Here is a 20981-nt window from a genome sequence, read left to right on the forward strand (position 1 = left end):
CAAGCCGGTGGTGTAGCAGGTGGTGCAGTAGAAATTTGTATGAAAATACAAAATGTTCAATGATGATGATGATGATGATGATGATGATGATGATGATGATGATGATGATGATGATGATGAGAGTAAGGATGATCATAATGATAGGAAGGCGTTGGAGGTAAAACTGTAGGAGGACCTTTTCTCCTTAATGATTTTCTCAAACCTTCTGTTTTCTTTCGATTTAGAAGATATTTATTTTATCACAACAGTATCACAACAAATATCCATGAGCAGAAGGATTTTAAAATAAATAAAATATAAAACTATACATCCATTAATAATTAAAAATGTTTATTATTATTATTGTTTCTATTATTGTTGTTGTTGCTGTTGATGTTAAGCAACCAAAATAGAACTGATCCTTATTTAAATATTGATAGGCTTGTTTCAATAATTTTAAATAATTTTTTCTGACTATAAATTTCCCCACCATCAATCCAGCACGAAGGATGTGTACCAATCGTTTCATGTCTTTTTTTTTTTTTCTTTAAAGCCGATTGGCTGACTAAGCAACCGGTTGCTGCACAGCTGGTTCTCAAAGCAAAGTGATGCATTCAATAGTATTTCCAGTCAACCAAGAAATGTTACTCGATTCACATGGCGAGCAGGAACGTTTAATTCTTTACAGGCCTATAAAAACACGCTCGCACATACACACACAGATACAAGCATACACACACACATGCATACATGTATACGTTGACTGTATCAGCAGGTACATCCTATAACTCTCTATACAAAAGACACCTGTTAACCAGTGGTTTACAGTTCCTTTTCTTCAACATACCACCAAGTGCTGACCGCGATTGGTTGGTCGCTGTACGTTTTCAAAGACAGTAAAATTGCTCAAGATGTCACGTCGACGACTTGAGAATGGCATTCGTAGCAAAATGAATCTTACAGGTGAGAACGATAAAAAAAAAATTTACCTGCATTTTGTATTTCTTTCTTAGACGTTCATTTCAGTTTTATCATCTCGGCATTTTAGTGTTCTTGTTTTGATGATGTTCTTTTTGCTTTTAGATAATAGCTTGTTCCGACAAGTTCATTTGAAAAACAAAACAGAAAAAATAGTGATCATTAATATTGATTTTTGACATAAGAACAGGCTTCAAATTTGTGAAATGGCTATTGCTTTGTGTGTGTGTGTGTGTGTGTGTGTGTGTACTTGTACTTAACGGGCACTTTATTGTATCCACCACTAAAGAGTGAACGACAAAGTTGACTTCGATAGGATTCGATTAATATCGATTTCTAAATTAGGCCAGCGATCATTTATTGATAACTGGAGTCAAAGTGAAATGTTTTGAGGTTCAACACTCCTGACATAAAACGTTGGATTTATTAGTACAAAACATTGCTCAGTCAAAAATTGAAACCAAGTTGCAGATTTGATTGACTAGGAATCATTATTAATAAGTGGATTTTGACATCACAAAAGTTAATATTTCTTCCAAAAGCTTCTATGTTAGGAGGGGTGGGGTAAATAGATTTTTGTTACGTTAATGTCTTTTCTAATAGAATTGACTGCCTTTGTTTAGCCCAAGATCAGCCTTGACCGAGCACACACCTACGATCAAAAGTATTCCAGTTTTGACCAGACTGTTTTTTCTTCAGGTATCATTTATCTAACATTTCGCTATTCACTACAGGTTTTAGTTATCAACTTGTTTAAGACGCTGGGATGTACTTAAGATAAATTTAACTGATATTTCCAACAGGTCATACACTCCAAGTTAAGGCTCCTTTGTTTACTAATCAGCAATGGCTTCAAATGAGGATCACGTTCTCGATTCGACAGGAGTTTACATCCTGCAGTACTATGCAACATTTTTATTAATAGTAGTATTGCATGTTTCATTAACTCCAAAGCTTTTTCAATACACTTTCTGCGTTTAAGCATTCAATAGTATCTAATTTCTCTCAGGATGAAGACAATACAAAACCCTTTTATTGTGTTAGTGTATATGTCTAGTATCGATTTTACACGACTTAGCACGAACTAACTGCGTGCAGAATCTGTTTAGTTCAATGTATATTTTAGTTCATAGCTTTCTTTCATCATGTTTAATTTAGATTATAGTTAATACCGTAAACCTGTTTGTTTTCCGTCACATGAAATTTTAGAATATAGATTAAGATTTATCAACGTAGTCGTTGAATATTTGTGTTCAAAGAGAATCTCGACGAGTAAGTCTCTAGTCCACGTAACATACTACACAACGTGTAAGTTGTACTAAAATTGAGGCATGGTGTAAAATACATTATTTATTACTGATTCTCTTACATTATTTATTTTGTCTCTTAGATTCTGTAACTAGTTGCTTACGCTCCAAATACGACCGCTTAATGTATGTTATCATAATATGTAACTATTTCTTAGCAAGTAGAATTATATTTATGAAATCAATCGCTTGTTGCTAGCAATTATTAAAATTTATATGTATAGCAATATATTAAAATTTATATTCTAACATGTAAGTCCGATAAGATTGTTTAATATATTTGCTTCATCTAGTACTGGTTTCTTTTGTCGATGAACAAGGGGCCTATATTTCTACAGTTCTGGACTGATGCTATTTTATGTCACGCAAGTAGATAATTTCTTTAGAAAAGGGCATAACCTCACAATAATCCTTCTGCTAAGGATGAATTCTGCATAAATAAAAAGAAAGTACTCATCAATCAGAATCTGTACTGGCGCCTTTTATTTACATCTGGAATTATTTCACTTAATTAATACAGATAATGATGTTTTGAAACGATATGAACATTTTTGTACTTTCCATGTTCAACAAATTTGTAGCTTTATACTTAGGAAATAAATTGGTATTTATTACATGCTCTAATGCTAATGCGTCCTCAGAAACTAAAAAACAGCGTCAAGTTTCATTGAATACAATTTGATATAACTAATTTATAGATCTTTGAACAGAGATGTCTCGTTGATGAAGCATGACCCTTTTCAGCAATAAAGGAAGTGATAACCTACATTGCTCTACATCTACAGAACATATCATCATCATCATCGTCGTCGTCGTCGTCGTCGTCGTTACAGCGAACTAAATGGCATTTCGCTACACTTATTGCAGCCCCTATTTGTTCCATGTACTTCTCGGGATTTTTACTCATTGTTCCCAGGGCTCCGAAAATTATTGGTACCACTACCACCTTTTCATCAACCCCAACTGCATTACCTCCCAAACTAACCTGTCATACCTATCGACTTTTCTTTCTTCCTTATCGCATACCTTATTGCCAGCTGGGCATAGTTTGGTTTCTTTCTCAATTAAGACTATGTCTTAGTTTGGTTTCTTTCTCAATTAAGGAAGCTTCCTATTCTCTATCGCATGGTCGCACTGAATCATAAAATCCCACAGGATCTTTGCATTATCATTTTCGATGATGCCTTCGGGTTTGTGGTCGTACCAATTTTTTTTTTCTGTCAACTCCAAACTTGTTGCAAAGTGTCCAATGAGCAAGCCTTTCTATATTATCGTGGCGTCTCTTATATTCCTTCTGGGCTAGTGGCGTACATTGGCTGGTAATATGCCATACGGTTTGACCATTTTATTCACAGATTCTGCACTTATCACTTTCTGGTGTGTTGTCTACTCTGTATTTTATGTAGTTTGTTCTCAGTGCTTGCTCTTGGGCAGCACAGATTAGAGCCTCCGTTTCCGGTTTTAAATCACTTTTAGTCATCCACAGCCATCTTTTTTCTCTGTCTATCTTATCTTCAAGATCCCAATGAAATTGTCCATGCATTCTATTGTTTACCCACCTATTTTCAGTTTCATTTGTTTGCAATTTCTTGTATAGTGCTTTATCTTTGCAATCTTTCAGCCTACACAAGCCTGACCTTCTTACTTTTCATAATAGCGGTTCTGTGACATTTTTTACATAACATACTATGTTGTTTTCTTCTGCTCCAATACTGTGTGCGCATCCAATAAGTCCTCTTCCTCCTCTTTTTCTTGGTACATATAGTCTGTCTGTGTCACATTTTGAGTGGAGTGTCCCATATCTAGTTAGCAACTTCCTTGTCTTTCTGTCTAAGCTGTTTAGTTCGTCTGCTGTCCATGCGATTACGCCTGCTCTATATCTAAGTAGTGAAACTACCCAGGTGTTGATAGCTTCGATCTTATTCCGTCCGTTTAATTTCGACTTAAGGATTAGTCTCTCAGTCTGCGCAAGTATTCCACCTTAAATTTTTCTGTCATTTCTTTCTCCATCAATTTGTCCATTTCCAAAATCCCCAAGTACTTATTGCCCATCTCTACTATCTGCATCATAACCTCCCCAGACGGTATCGATAGCCTGTCCATACATTTGATTTTGCTTCTCTTCAAGATTAATACACCACACCTTCTCAGTTCGAACTATATTCTGATATCAGCACTAGAAGTATACACCGTATCAACGAGGCAACTGACTTGTACTTCATCTTTACCATAAAGTTTGAGGTCATCCATGAATAACAAACAGTTGACTTTTTGTTGGCGGCTTTTGAATACATACACAGCTTTTGCTTTCCTCAGTATCAGTGTTAGTGGTATCAAGCACAGTAGAAAGATCAGTGAAGACAGGCAGTCCCCTTGGAAGATGTCCCTCGTGATTTCTACTGTCCCTAAACTTCTTCCGTATGCTGTTAGGTCCATCCTCCAATTCGCCATACTTTTTCCAGGCAATCGCTCAACATTCGATGCAATACCAAATAGGTTCACACATTCCATTATCCAAGAGTGTGGGATCATATCGTACGCCTTATGGCTAAGTTACTTTTCTTTTCTTCTTGCAGTCTCTAAGTGCAGTTTTGTCTATCAGGAGTTGATCCTTGGTACCTCTGCACTTACGCTTGCAACCCTTCTGCTCATGTGGCAGACTCCATTTTTTTCCAGATGTTCGTACAGTGACTCTGCGGGTATTCCAGTCAATAATTTCCACATAAGTGGCAGACAGAATATCGGCCTGTAATTGTCTATCGTATTGATAAAAAAAAATTATTTCTCTATCATTATTATTATTATTATTATTATTATTATTATTATTATTATTATTATTATTATTATTATCATCATCATCATCATCATCATCATCATCATCATTATTATTAAGAAGACGGCGAGCTGGCAGAATCGTTTCCACGCCAGGCGAAATACTTAGCGGTATTTTGTCTGCCGCTACGTTCTGAGTTCAAATTCCGCCGAGGTCGACTTTGCCTTTCATCTTTTCGGGGTCGCTAAATAAAGTACCAGTTGCACACCAGAGTCGATGTAATCGACATAATCCCTTTGTCTGTCTGTGTTTGTCCCCTCTATGTTTAGCCCCTTGTGGGCAATAAAGAAATAAGAATCGTTAGCACACCGAACAAAATGGTTAGCGGCATTTCGTCCGTCCTCACGTTCTGAGTTTAAGTTCCGCCGTGATGGACTTTGCCTTTTCATTCTTTCGAGGTCAATGAAATAAGTACCAGTTACGCACTGGGGTCGATGTAATCGACTTAATCCCTTCCCCTAAATTTCAGGCCTTGTGCCTACAGTGGAAAGGATTATTACAATCGTTGTTGTTGTTGTTGTTTTTGTTGTTGTTGTTTTTGTTGTTGTTGTTGTTGTTGGCAGAATCATTAGTACGCCGGGCAAAATGCTTAACGGTATTCCGTTCGTCCTTACGCTCTGAGTTCAAATTTCGCTGAGGTCGACTTTGCCTTACATCGTTTGGGCTCGATGAAATAAGTATCAGTTGTAATCGACCATTCCCTCCCACAAAATTTCAGGCCTTGTACCTATAGCAGAAAGGATTATTATTATTATTATTATTGTTGTTGTTGTTGTTGTTATTATTGTTATTGTTAAATAAATAAGGTGGCGAAGTGGCAGATACGTTAGCACACCGGGCGAAATGCTTTGCGGTATTTCGTCTGCCGCTACGTTCTGAGTTCAAATTCCGCCGAGCTTGACTTTGCCTTTCATCCTTTCGGGGTCGATTAAATAAGTACCAGTTACGCGCTGTGGTCGATATAATCGACTTAATCCCTTTGTCTGTCCTTGTTTGTCCCCTCTGTGTGTAATCCCTTGTGGGCAGTAAAGAAATAAGAAACGTTAGCACGCCGGGCGAAATGCTTAGCGATATTTCGTCTGTCTTTACGTTCTGAATTAAAACTCCGCCGAGATCGACTTTGCTTTTCATCCTTTCGAAGTCGATAAAATAAACACCAGTGAAACACTGGAGTCGATGTAATTGATTTGTCCCTTTCCTCAAAATTTCAGGCGTTGTGCCTATAGTAGAAAGGAATACTATTATTATTATTATTATTATTATTATTATTATTATTATTATTATTATTATTATTATTATAAATTTTGACATGTTAGTACTTCCGATACTCACTTGCGAAATAGCAAAAAGTCCCAATAAAACATTGGTACGGGTTTAGTATGGTATTCAGTGAAAAGAATCATCTGGCGTTGTAAAAGTACTTCACTGAGAGAAGTCCATAACATAACTCTTAAAATGAACATCAAGATAATCACGATCAATGAAAGTTTTTACATATTTAATGATTGGCTGAGGTTAATTACGTGTATTTTCTGTACAGCATACGTTTCCCTTACAATAATGTAACTAAACAGCAAAATATCTGTGTGTGGGTGCGCGTGTATACACACACAATCTCTCTCTCTCTCTCTCTCTTTCACATACACACACTTATACATATATATTCATTAATATTTAGCAGAAGCAACACTTGTTAAATGCCAACGTTTGATAAGTGCCAACACACGAAACTCTTGAACCACGTGTCACTCTGTTGCATCTGCTGAATATTAATAAAAAAAAATATATGCATTTACTCATATTTCAATATGTATTTTTCCTGTTTGCTTCACCACACACACACATATAAAAATCCATGCATACGTATGTGTGTATATATAAGTATATATTTACACACACATATATACATATACACACACACACACACACACACACACACACACACATATATATATATATATATATATATATATATATATATATATATATATATATATATATATATATATATATATATATATACATACATATGTATGTATGTGTATGTATATATGAGAAGGCGCGTGACAGTGGTTAGGATATTCGGCTCCTGATCGTATAGTCGTGAGTTCGGTTCCCAGCAGCGCATTGCGTCCTTGAGCAAGACACTTTACTTCACGTTGCTCCAGTCCACTCGGCCTATCAAAAAGTAGTCTTAGCTGTTGATATGCTGCTAAATCTGAAAGCATTTGTGAATTTCATCCAATCGTAATAACATAGGTGACACGTTTAAGTTAAATGACATTCAGTAATTAAATTTACTTCTAAAATTAACTAAATTTAATAAGTTAGATATGTTTATTATATTTTATTTTACTTTCAGTTCTAGAGTTTTAAATGAATAGGTCTAAAAAAAAACTTCGGAATATTATGTCTTCTGTTTTTTTTTTTTTGTTTTTTTTTTCCACTATTACTTGTTCCAGTCAATGGACTACAGCTGTGCTGGATTACTACCTTGAAAAGGAAACAAACATATAAAAAGAAAATTTCTTTATAAACTTGATCGGTTCGCGTTTTAGTCACTGCCGGGTACTGTATTTAATTTGTTCACTGAACACCGCTGCGAATTACACCTTGCTTTTCTAAAATCACCCCTAAATCACAATGTGGGGGGATATGCCCTATTTTTCAAATCCCGGCAGCAACACTGAAGCTGGAAGCAGGATAATAATTTAATTCTTCACTTTTTCACATTCAAGAATATATAAACACGTTTTTAAGTACAACACACGCGGTGTCAAAAAGAAACACCACTTTCACAAGCACACCGGGGTTGGCACTACGTGAACCACAGTGCTCTCTCTCCCTAGCGTGAAGCAACCGATCTCGGACATGTGAGCATGCGCACAACAGCCAAATATCACCTCGCTGGAACTGTGACGCGCACAGTTCTATACAAGAATTTTTGATTTCTTTTCATAAACTATGGTATGGTTACTGACACTAAGCTTAAGGATTATATAATGTACAAGTATTGAGAAAGAATTTTTTTAAAAACGGACCCATTATATTGAATGTTATCGATAATATCGAGTTGAAATAGAGGTGTTGTAGTTCCGCAGTGCCTATATACGAGTTGTCACTGACCCAAATACATATCTGAAACAGCTGTGAGCCTATAATAAATATACGTATATAGCCCATTATTTCTGGCAATTATATATGTGTATATATGTATATAATGGCAGGCTTGTTTCACTTTCTCCCTACTAAATTCACTCACATTGGTCAGTCCGGGGGCTATAGTAGAAGACACTTGCTAAACGTGCCACACAGTGGGACTGAACTGAGAACAATGTGGTTGCGAAACAAACTTCTTACTATACAGCCATGCTCTTAACTAATGCGTCGGATTTAGTCAAATATTTTTGTATATCAGTTGATGATTATTGCATTTGACTTCAAAAGAAGCAGTACGTGAATTTTTGTCTAACATTTTAATTGTGGCAAGGACGGTTGTGGTGTTCATGCAGTTCTTAAAAGTTTAGTAACGTAACGGAAATATAATGGTTTTAGACATAAAGTAAAACCAAGTCTTAGACTTGCAAGCTGAGAGCTTTCTACTGGCCTATGTCGCTCATTGGTTTAGGTTGGTATATGCATTAATTTTGACTGAGTTTTCAATCGAAGTAATTTTGCTTGAAAAGACGATATCAGACAATCACAACAGAAAAAGATCAATTGCCTTTATGTAACAATCTGCAGATCACAAACAACAATAATAAAGATAAAGATATTTTGCTGTTATCATAGAATTCACTCAAAACAATCATCATCATCATCATCATCATCATCATCATCATCATCATCATCATCATCATCATCATCATCATCATCATCATCATCATCATTATTATTATTATTATTATTATTATTATTATTATTATTATTCAAGGCGGTGAGCTGGCTGAATCGCTAGCGCACCGGACGAAATGTTTACCGGTATCTCGCCCGTCGCTACGTTCTGAGTTCAAATTCCACCGAAGTCGACTTTACATTTCATCCTTTCGGGGTCGATAAAATAAGAATCAGTTGAACACTGGGATCGTTGTAACCAACTTATCCCCTCCCCCCAAATTGCTGCCCTTGTGGGAAAATTAGAAACCATTGTTGTTGTTATTATTATTATTATTATTATTATTATTATTCGGTAGTCTTATTTTTATCACGTGCTTTCACTGCACTACCAAGCGTAGCTCTGTGTGCCTCGTGTATGTGCTGTGGTTTGTTGAGATGCTCTTATTTTCACTGTATTGAAAGCGTTTTACGTAGGATGTGTGCGGATATATTTGCAGTCTTGGTGTTTCTGTTATGTATTTTCTGAATGTTTTTTTTTTTTACCATACCTAATGCGCCTACTATAATAGGAATTGTTTCTATTTTTAGGCTCCACATTCGAGTTACCTCTGTTTCCAGATCTTTGTATTTTGAAAGTTTCTCCGTTTCTTTTAGGGAAACATTGTCATCTGTTGGTATTCATACATCGATAAGAAGGCATTTCTTTTCTTGATCTCTGACAACTATATCCAGCCTTTTGGCTTTAATTTCTTTATTTGTGTGCATTAGCATATCCCAGAGTATAGTTGCTTTCTCATTTTCTGAGACCATTTTCTGGAGTGTGCCTATACCATCTTTATTATTATTATTATTATTGTTGTTGTTGCTGTTGTTGTTGTTGTTGTTGTTGTTGTTGTTGTTGTTGTTGTTGTTGTTGTTACTATTATTTCATACACGCACAACAGATTAAATTGATTGAAGAAAATCTGGACATCGGGCTACAAGTAACCTTAGATACTAAGAACCTTCCTAAGTATCCTAGCTATCCCTAATAATACTGTTTTCTGGAGCTACGCTAAACTAGGTTTTATGCCTATTTCCTCTATCTATCAGATCAAATCTTTAGGGATAGTTTCAAATGCACCTATAACTATAGGGATACATTTTATCCGCATTGTCGATAGCCTCTCCAACACAATGGCTAGGTCCTGGTACTTTGCTATTTTCTGTGTATCTCTCATATTGACCTTCTCATCAATTTTGATCAATAAATTGATGAGAAATTCATCCATCCAAGGATTATTATTATTGTTACTATGTATATATATATATATAGAGAGAGAGAGAGAGACAGAGACAGAGAAAGAAAGAGAGATGCTTATATATATATATATATATATATATATATATATATATATATATATATATATATATATATATATATATATAAAACTATACTACATCTCCAGATGTATAAACAGTACTCCAATGTCAGTTTTATTCTTTGTGTAATAAACAATTTGAATAGAAATTACAAGTTGTCCAAAGTATCAAGTAACGTTTTTTTCTTATGGTTGTGTTGCAGGCATCGCAGTAGCGATTCGGCAAAGGAGACCGATAGAATAAGTACTAGGGTTACAAAGAATAAGTCCTGGGGTCGATTTTCTCGACTAAAGCATGGCCGCAGCATGGCTGCAGCATGACCGCAGTCAAATGACTGAAACAAGTAAAAGAGAAAGAGAAAGAGAAAGAGAAAAGAGAGCATTAGTGAGCAGTTCGAGAAGCAATAGAATCAACTGATTAAGTTAGAAGAACGAGGAATGGAAACTTCGAGCCTGACTAATATGATATCTTGGTGGCCAATATCCATGAGAGTGACAGATGGGTAGTGGATTCTACATACGGACAGATACAAACATTCAAAGCTGTGTTGTAATATAGATTATAGCTTAGACGGCAGAGATGGACTAGCGAGAAATTATATATGTTGTTGTATTTGGTGATGGTGATGGTGATGGTGGTGGCAGCGGTGAAGGTGAGCTCCAAGATCATTCTGAGAAAACTTATGATCAAAGGTATTTTAGTCATGATTATTCCGTGTTTTTAAGGTATTCTGTAAGTAGGACTACATTATCTAATGTCTTCTTTTCACAACAAGGTGTGCTGTGAGAGAGATTTGGTCATTATTTCTGTCAGATCAAGCGACCACATAGAAGCACTATTCGTGGTTGCTCTTGTTGTAGATTAACCCTGATTGAGAAGACATATAAACAAAGGCGATTCAGCCGTGACAAAGTTGTCTTTTATCTATTTAGAACATTAATAAATGTGACCTTTCTTTTTTGTATCGAGAGACGTATCATGGATTAAATTTGGTCGCTATTTTTAGCAGGTTAGCCAAGTGCATTGAGGCTCCCTCGTTGATGGATGCGTATCTGTAAGAAGTAGTTGATGCATTTCAAGTTAGACTGAAGACTACAGGTTTTTGTGTGGAGGAAGAAAAATTGCCTAGAAGATTTAATGTTTGCTATTATTTGTGTAACAGACCGCATGGACATTCTTTGCAAATACAGTTTTATTGTTTTCAATATAATTTCTCGCTTCATCAACCAATTATTTGTAAACAAGTTTTATTTTATCTATAAATTCCTCAAATCATTTAATAACAATCTGAACAACACATGTTGTATCTCAAATATTCTGTTTTAATATTTTTCTCCTGGCTGTAAAACAAAATCACAGCACAAGAATTTTAGGCTCATTGTTGAATTCATACTGAACGAATTAAAACTAAAGTAATGAACACTGATTGTGATGTAATACATTTCTTTCATGCACATTCTGTCTGATTATTCTTGAATAACTTTAATATAAAATCACTACAGTTGCAGTTCAATCTTTAAACGCTGCCAAATATATGAAACACCTTTTATATAAACACACACAAACTATACACACACATACATACAAACATGTAAGTGCATGTATGTATATGCATATGTATATGCTTATTTATATAAATGACATATTCCCAGACGTTACTGTTTTGAATGGTATGATGGCCTATGTTTGTTTGTTAAATCTGACTCGATAGTTCTGTCATAGTTTGAAAGAATGAACTTATTTTCACGGCGGCACTTAAAAGTATTAATCGTTTGTTTAAGATATCTGTTCTTTTGCTGGGGAAGTATTTCTCATCATTGTTGACGTCACATAAATTTGAATAGTGGATGTACTGATTTGAAATGCAGTATAGAGCAGATGGCATTAAAGTTGTTAATTTCAATATAACCATAGCTAATATACACATACTACAGTGTAGTAATTTGGCACTTGGGTGATGACTTGCATAGATATGTATATACTTTACAAGGACAACATTTATACATAAACATATTTATGAGTACACTTGTCGATCAAAATAGCAGGAACATTGTATGTATGTATGTATGTATGTATCTATCTATCTATCTATATATATATATATATATATATATATATATATATATATATATAATTTTTGTACACTCGACGATATTAACACTCACAAACATAGGACTACTTCCCGGCGACAGACCAAAACACCTTAAGCACAAGCAACAGAGATTTAGGTTTAAGGCCCCTAAAAGTAATAATAAAGGCAATCACTGCATCAGTATCATTAACCCTTTCAGTTCGGACTTAAGAATCATTAGCAAAAGTAATCCAGATAAATTCTTACCTATGCTCACGCATTACTATGGAAAAATAGATATAGCACGTCATTAGTTTGCTAAGTTACTTTTCTATGAACTCAAATTACTTTTCGGTGAAATAACTCCGCCCCCCCCCCCCGAAACAGTTGTCGGACTTGTAAGCTTGTAACACCAGACCTTTTCCCCATTAATTTTCTGTCTTTGTACTCTGTGTAAGTTTGCTCTACTAATATATAAATATCTACATATTTATATTTGAATATTCATCGGCTGAAAATTTTCAGTCTTTGCTTTCTCTCTATTTACAAATTCCAGCAGTCTGATACAAATGATTACATATAATTCATTTGGCCATTCCTAAATTGTATCTCTCAAGTAATGTCTATCATAAAGAAAAATATTATTGTAAGCAAATTAATCCTTTATTTTACAACAGTTCTATTTGAATTTTAAAATCTTATTCTGTTATAATCAACGAAAGCTTGAGAGAGAGCAACTCACCAAAAGATAACGACCTTCGGTTTATTACTATTCTCTAAAAGTCAGTTGAAGTTTCATATCCAGAATCATAGACCAAGGTTTACTGCTTTTGCTACCGCAAACTCAGATTTACAGAAAACTTGGAAAGAACACTCCATCTTTAAAAATTTAGGGTTAACAATACCCTTACAGACTAACCTGAATTATGCTAACTCTAATTCACAACACTATCTTTTTCGTAAACTAAATAAAACATAAAATTATATACATAGAAAATCGAACTACCCTAGCAATAGTTTAAGCAATCTAGCCATGAATGTCTGGCTTAGATTGTGTAGTCTTTCCACTAACTATCAAATAGAGATGACTCCCCCTATTACGAAAAGGCTTTAAACTGCAGTAACTTGGAGGAGAAATTAAATATACTCAATCATCCCATAGAATAGCTAAGCAGAGGTGAAGGAAAAGTATCATTATAATTGTATATATGAGGTGTGTCCAAAAAGAATCTAAATTTAAATCAATGTGCTAACCAGTTAGTGCAGCTTGATCACGACTGCAATCCTACGAATGGGTGACGTTAACCTTCAGCCTAATAATAGTTCCACTACGCTAGCGTTAGTCATCGATCTGCACTTGCTGCGTTGAACGTCTGTTTACTGCACTTGTATTATTAATCGCTGGTTGAAAAATGCAACACTTGGAACAGCAAGGTCTCCGTGTAAAATTTCGTTTCAAATTGGGGGAAAACTTTTACAGGGTCTTTTCTAATGTTGCAGCAGGCCACTGGGGAGGATTGTTTGAACCCTGTGCAAAGTCCCGAGCAGTACCACTAAAGAAGAGCCCCAGTCATGAGGATATTTCATGGCAAAGGATAACCATCACTTTGCGATGAAAATCGTAGCTTGACTGTGAAGTTTCCGAAGCATACGTAGGTATTCGTAGCATATGATTTAAAAAGAAAATTAAAATTTATCGAGTTGCCACAGAATTTGTGCCGCATATGCAGACAGGTAAACAAAAACACGAACTGTATCACAGTCTGCCAGGTGTTGTTTGACAGTCTTTCAATTACCAATGGAAACTTCTTGAAAAGTGCAATAGCAGGTGGCGAAACGCGAATGTATGGCTAAGATGTCAAAACAAATGGGAAGTCTTCACAGAGGGTCGGATCGACGCTGCTGCGACCAAAAAAGCACATCAGAGTTGCTTAAATCTGAAAGCGTTGTTGATAGCCCTGTTTGATTGGAAGGGTGCCGTTCATCTTCAGTTTATTTCTCATAGTTTTGCCTGGATACTCTGATCCATTTGAGAGAAATAGTTTGAAAGAAGAAGCCTGAAATATAGACAAAACTGGGTTACGTTAACCTTCAGCCTAATAATAGTTCCACCATACTAGCGTTAGTCATCGATCTGCACTTGCTGCGTTGAACGTCTGTTTACTGCACTTGTATTATTAATCGCTGGTTGAAAAATACTAGACTTGGAACAGCAAGGTCTCTGAGTAAAATTTCGTTTCAAATTGGGGGAAAACTTTTACAGGGTCTTTTCTAATGTTACAGCAGGCCACTGGGGAGGGTTGTTTGAACCGTGACTTGAGTCAAAGCACAAAACCACTCCCTTCTTCCAGGCACCTTACTCTTCAGATGTAACCCATGCAGGGGTTATTTTATTCCAAAATTTGAATCCACCTTGAAAGATTGCAGATTTCAGTTGATTCAAATGAGGGAAGAAATTTCGACACGATATCTGAGCAGTGCCCTAAAAAAAACGCTTTGGGATATGTTACAAACTGGTTGAAACAATGAGTGATGATGTAGCGAGAGATGAACTATTTTGAAAGCTACACTTCCGATTAAATGCAAAACAATAAATATGATTTTTAAAGTCTGTTATTTTTTCTTTGGCCGACACCAACATACATTTATGTCTGTGTATGTGTACATGTGTGTGTGTGTGTGTGTGTGTGTGTGTGTGTGTGTGTGTGTGTGTGTGTGTGTGTGTGTGTGTGTACGTGCGTGTGTGCGTTCGTGCGTGCGTATAGTAAACATACAAAGTGAGTAAATTTAATTTCCTCTCCAAGATCTTGTTTGCGTTGAATTGTCATCAATAGTTCTGCAACTTTTCTTTTTTTCTTATTCTCGGTAGGAGTATTAATCTTATGTAAACCCATTTTTACCTAAGGAAAGAATTGGTCCATATTAGTCAGATCCTTATCCTTTGGCCTGTGCTTGCCGATCTTGCGTTCTGCTGGCATAGCCCTCAGGTTCATTGAGGCATACAAACCACCTTGTGGTGGTTGAATAAAAGAGGCATATAATATATAAAGACAATATATGTTGCTGCTGCTACTATTGTTGCTACTATTTAGCTCCAAATCGATAATGATCGATTATATCTTTATTCAAGAGTAGTTCAGCCATGACCATCCCATCTTTTTTTCAGGTACAGTGTGTCTCGGACTTCATTATCTAATGTGTATTTTTTTTAATTATAAAACATTAAGATGTGATATGAAGGATTTTGGCTGCTATAGTTATTTGGAAGAGGAAGATAATAAATTAGAAAAACATGCGTGTTATCATGTGCTTACGCGCGTGCGCATTAGTGCTTTGTCCTGCAATGACCTTTCTTTTTATTCCGTTAATTCGTCCCTCTCGTTCAATACATTCATTTTAGTTTACCTTATATACAGATCACCTCTTCCCGTCTAGCTGATGTATAATTTAAATCCCGGTCTGTGTTTAAGGTGTGTGTTGTTAGAGACACATCATTAAACAAATATAAATAAAGTTAGGTGTACATTTGATAAATATCATTTCTCTTGTTTACTTCAACAAAACAAAATGGCATTCATTTTGCTTATTGATCTTATATCACGCAAACGTTTCTTTCCTTTTTTTTTCTTTCCTTCAAATCTTTAAATACAATTGTACAAACGGAAATATATTTTTTATTAATTTAGTTTCTATATTTCGGGTTTTATTGTAGTTATTCGTCCGGTTTGCAGTGCAACCTGGAGTAGCTATTATAATATTATCCGTTTTACCGCAATGTTACCACGTTTATTGTTAGCCTAAGTGACACAAGGATCCGAATTCAACACTGTTAATTCTTAAAAAATCTTCAACAAATTTATAGTGTTCCCAACTGTAAACTCTTCCACTCTACAGTGCTGCAGCCTCCCTATGTGACCCGAGACCATAAATATTCTCCAAGCAAGTTCCGCTTCTCTAAGGAAGTCTCTCTTCTTCAAAACGTAAGACTAGGCATGATGTTTTGTGGAAGACTAATATTTCCAATACCTACAAGTTACACCCCTCTTTACGCTACTGATATTCTGTAAGGGAAAAGCAAAATCCGATACAGCTTGGTACCAGTGGCACGGAAAACATTGCTGTCAGAATGCAAGTGACCAGAACAGAGTGCGCAAGATATCACATTAAATTCTAAAAATTCCTACACTCCACTGTTTTAGGCTGGTATTTTATTTATCGATCCCAAAACACTGAAAGACAGAGTTGACCTTTACGAGATTTGAACTCAAAGTGTATTGAGCTGGTATAAAACTACAAGATATTTTATTCGACGCTCTACCGACTAAGTTAATTTGCGACTTTAACACTCCGGTAGGTACCTACTTACAGGTTTACAGGTAATTGAACTGAGGAGTTGAGAGTTAAATTTCTTGAGAGTTGACAGAACACAGCGCCATTTGGATAGTATGGATTGCTGATAGGTAGACGTTTTTTACGATCTCTTCTCCTCTCAACTACTCTAAGCACTTTGTTTTTGTTGAAGTGTTTACCAATTTATACCGTTCCTATTGCATTTAGGCGAGAGGTCTGAATACCAGTGATAGAAATGAGCTATAGGAACCAAAGATACACTAAGGTCCATGGGACAGAGGCTGAATGAAACTGATGTTAGACGCGGTTACCCACTTCTCTTCAACGCCCATGAACTAAAATGTCGGGAGTTATCGACCTTTTTTGTACCCTGAAACTATTACTAATTCCTAATTTGCTTTCTTTATAACAAAGTGAACAGTTCCCATCCCCATTGATATATGTAATGGATAGCGTGAATAGCTCAATTTATGTTAGAACGTGCATCAGTAGCACAGCAATATCATTACATACTATGGGATGAGAAGCCTCGAAATTTTCCAGCACTTAGTTACTCTCACATGTAATTATAACTGAAGAAATCTAAATACCAGAAGTCAGTTGGCGAAGCTCTTGTTAAAAATAGCATGGGACCTTATTTCTTACTGAAGTCGGTTGTCGCAGTTTACCAGTAACATCAGTGTGTTATCTTGCAGAGGATTGGTCTGGAACCCAAGCAAGTGAAATGAGTCATTGGGGAGGTAGCCAAAATGGTTGTGGTTGACAAAAAGCCGTAAAAGGTTAATTCTTTTCTCGCTGCTGCACTCAAGCAAAGCATACAAAATAAGAGGTGAAACCCTTGTGAGAAAGAGTATCAAACACTGTGATGGATTTAGTCATTAACAGGAGAGCTTGTAACATCTCTAAGAAGTTCCTGCAGTTTTTGCTTGGGTCTAAGCATCTTAACTACAATTTATTCTCCATGATATCTCCTAGTCTCCCAGCGACATTTCAAAATATATGTGTGTGTATGTATATTTATATGTATGCACATATATATATAATACACTCAGCGTAGTTGAAATTGCAGCTGTTAACATGCAATCTCTTATAAAGAAAAATAATTTATTTCATGCGATTCCTTTAAAATGAAGTGTAAATAATAATTCAATGTTTTTCTCTACAATTTCGACATTTCCTCTGAAATATATAAGATAAATATAGAATATCTATCTTTTAATAATTTGATCGGGGAGGAAGGCCCCAAAACGGTGCACATTCTCTGGTGATGACACCACAAACTTCTAGTGTCCTGCATGTGGAGCTTTCAACCGGTAGCACTTATATCTGCAAGTTATTTGCAAATATACTCTGCTGTCTATAATTTTATCAGAGAGCATGACTCGGATATGGTAACATCCAAGGAGGTTGAACTTGAGATATTTCGCTTATCAGACACATTCACGTTCTCCAAATTAGATTATCTTAAAAGAAGAAAGAATCATTTTCAGTACCGTCAAAAAGAAATTATTTCCCCAAAAAATATCTTGCTAGAATCATTTTAAATACAACTTACTGGAAAATACTCAATTCGTGCAAATATATTTTCAAGAGGTGACACTCAACATAAGGTTTTGACTCCAAACTTCAGCAGGAACAATTTCATTTGGCCAAAGCTTGAGTTTAGCTGATATATTGAAATGGTCTTTTACCCGTATTTTAATCGATAAAAATGCTTCTTTGTAGATGCGAATTTGAGTACATAATGAAATATGCCATGTATTTCACTATCTCCTTCAGAAGACTATAATAAAATAACGAAACTTTTGTGAAACATATTTTCTTGTTTATCATATCATTATAAACTATCTGACAACCAATGTGTTTCATCAATCTCATTAAGCTGTTTTATTGTTACCTCATACTGGTGGTATTTTGATCTCCTGGAGTAAATCATAGGAGAGGATATGAGAGCAGAACTGCAGCACTAAATTGTAAATTATAAAACATCTCTGCTGATTACATTAGTATTACTTAGACTGGTTTGGCTGTGGGTTTTGCTTATTTTTGTTTAATTTTGATTTTTTTTTTCTTTGCTACCAATTTGCAGCTGCAATTCTCTCTTTATTGTGTAAGAAAACAATAAAAAAAAAAGCTTGTCAAACGACTGAATTATAAAGGAGGAAAAAAGCATATAAAAAGAGAAAGATAGATGGGCAAATAGAAAGTATATATATATATGTATGTATAGGGTGAGAAAGTTGGTATGTGAAAGCACGTGGTTGGATGTATAAAAGATAATAAGAGTGAAAAAACTACAGAAGGCTTGTGTTACATGGTTAAAGTATATATTTAAATTATGTCAGAAAATGTTAGAAAAATGTTAGAAAATCTTTTTGGTATACAAACATTGTATTTTGAGAAATAACCGGTTTCGTGTTGTCTTTTCAAATTTCTCTACTTCATTGTAACGTGTTCGCTCCAGTCTGAAAAAGAAGAGTTATATGTATGTATATATATATATATATATATATATATATATATATATATATATATATATAGAGAGAGAGAGAGAGAGAGAGAGAGAGAGAGAGACAGACAGACAGACAGACAGATAGATAGATACACGCATACATACATACATACTCACATGCATGCATACATACATACATATGTATATTAAACGAGAGAAAGAGAAAAAATATACAAGCAAAGGAGAAGGAGAAAGAAAGAAAAATAATAATTGGCAGTAAGATGATTATCAGCGCCACTTCTAAAATTACATCATTGATAATCCAAACAAAGTGATTGTAACCAGTAATGTTATGTTAGTGCCATAAAGATAATAATAAAATGCTATGGTCAGTTTACTCAGTCATGTTTTGGTTTTGAAAATATATTAAGATACCTAAGGTAGTCAAACTTGTCATATTTTGTCTTTACTAATGACCTCACGCAGTCAAAAATGGTGGCGTATTCTGGTTCAGATTTTGTTTTTTTTAAATTGAATACATTACCGCATACTTTGGACCAGTGGTTCTCAACTGGGGTCCACACAGCCCTTGAGTGTTTATGTAAGACTACAGGGACTTAATGCAAGCAAATAGTAAATCGGGAATCCACAGTAATATTTCAAATGTTCATCAAATATTTTGATTTTGATGAAAGAAACAACTAGGCTTCTTTCTCTTATGTTTTACATAGTTCAACTTACATAAGTTATGTGAAAACAAAATAGAAATTTAGAAAAGATCGTCTGTAAAACTAGTTTTTACACATCAAATGGCTTTGGGGGTCCATCAGAAGTGAATATTAATCATAGGGGTCCTTAAGCAAAAACAGGTTTGAGAACCACTGCTTTAGACGAAGTTTGCTTTCTATTCTGACTGAATATAAACATCCCCAGCTCTCATCCGGATTGAACTGTTTCATCGATTCTGTGTATCAACCGATGTAAAGTGATACCCAAATTATAAAGTAAAGATCGAATTCAATGTTTTTTTTTTTTAATATATTTCTAAATATTTTAAGTTCATTTTAAAACATTCTTCAAAGAATTATCCTCCCTTCGATTCGGAATCGTTTTGATTCATTTCTGTAGAACTTTGGGACTCAAAAGCTCTACCAGAAAGTAACACTCTGACCGCGTTTCATAATAATATTTGTTCGTCTAAAGTGGAAAGGAAATATCAATGCACTTTTATAGCATTACATTGTTCAAGATGCTCTCACTTCTTTTGTATATTTTCTTAACTACTTTTCATCCCTGTCACGACATCTATCCGAAGTCATTAGCTAATCCCTTTATGTCAATAACTCTGGTATGTAAAGGCTATAGGTTTATGAAACAAAGGATTATAGTTACTTATAAATTCTTTACACTGAGTCTAAATATAACAGGGATACTAAACATTGGAAGCTAACAGAGCCAAACAGCTTATTGAATCATTAAAACAATAACATTGACAACGTTATCGACCGCAATAATGTGGCTACAACAACCTCAGCAGCTGTTCGATTCGATGGTATCATCTCGTGACGTTGGGTGTTAAAGATATGGTACAATGTGAATTAAAACTCTTTTTGATACTAATCCTTCTTTCGGGGATTAAATACGAACACAAAAAAAAGTTCTATCACTGTAGTGTTACATGTACTGTAGTGTATAACTAATTTGTCAAGTGCTACACTCAGAACCTGTTTAGGGCAGAGCTTTTTAAGAACAGCTGAGACATTAACAAGACATCAAGACCTGAAACAGTAGCAAAATTAATTATTCGACGAT

At 35.2% G+C, this 20981-nt stretch overlaps 1 protein-coding gene across 1 annotated transcript in view; it reads left to right on the forward strand.

The window, feature by feature from the left end:
- The first annotated feature begins 524 nt into the window (after positions 1-524).
- Positions 525-20981, forward strand: part of LOC106881193 (uncharacterized) — a 68820-nt gene continuing 48363 nt past the window's right edge. The window contains exon 1 of the mRNA XM_052967511.2: positions 525-942. Coding sequence (XP_052823471.1) covers positions 891-942 — 52 coding nt within the window. The 5' untranslated portion in view covers positions 525-890. The remainder of the gene's footprint in view (positions 943-20981) is intronic.

The sequence above is a fragment of the Octopus bimaculoides genome, chromosome 1 (genome assembly GCF_046866305.1).
Source record: "Octopus bimaculoides isolate indiv1 chromosome 1, ASM4686630v1, whole genome shotgun sequence".
Classification (NCBI taxonomy): domain Eukaryota; kingdom Metazoa; phylum Mollusca; class Cephalopoda; order Octopoda; family Octopodidae; genus Octopus; species Octopus bimaculoides.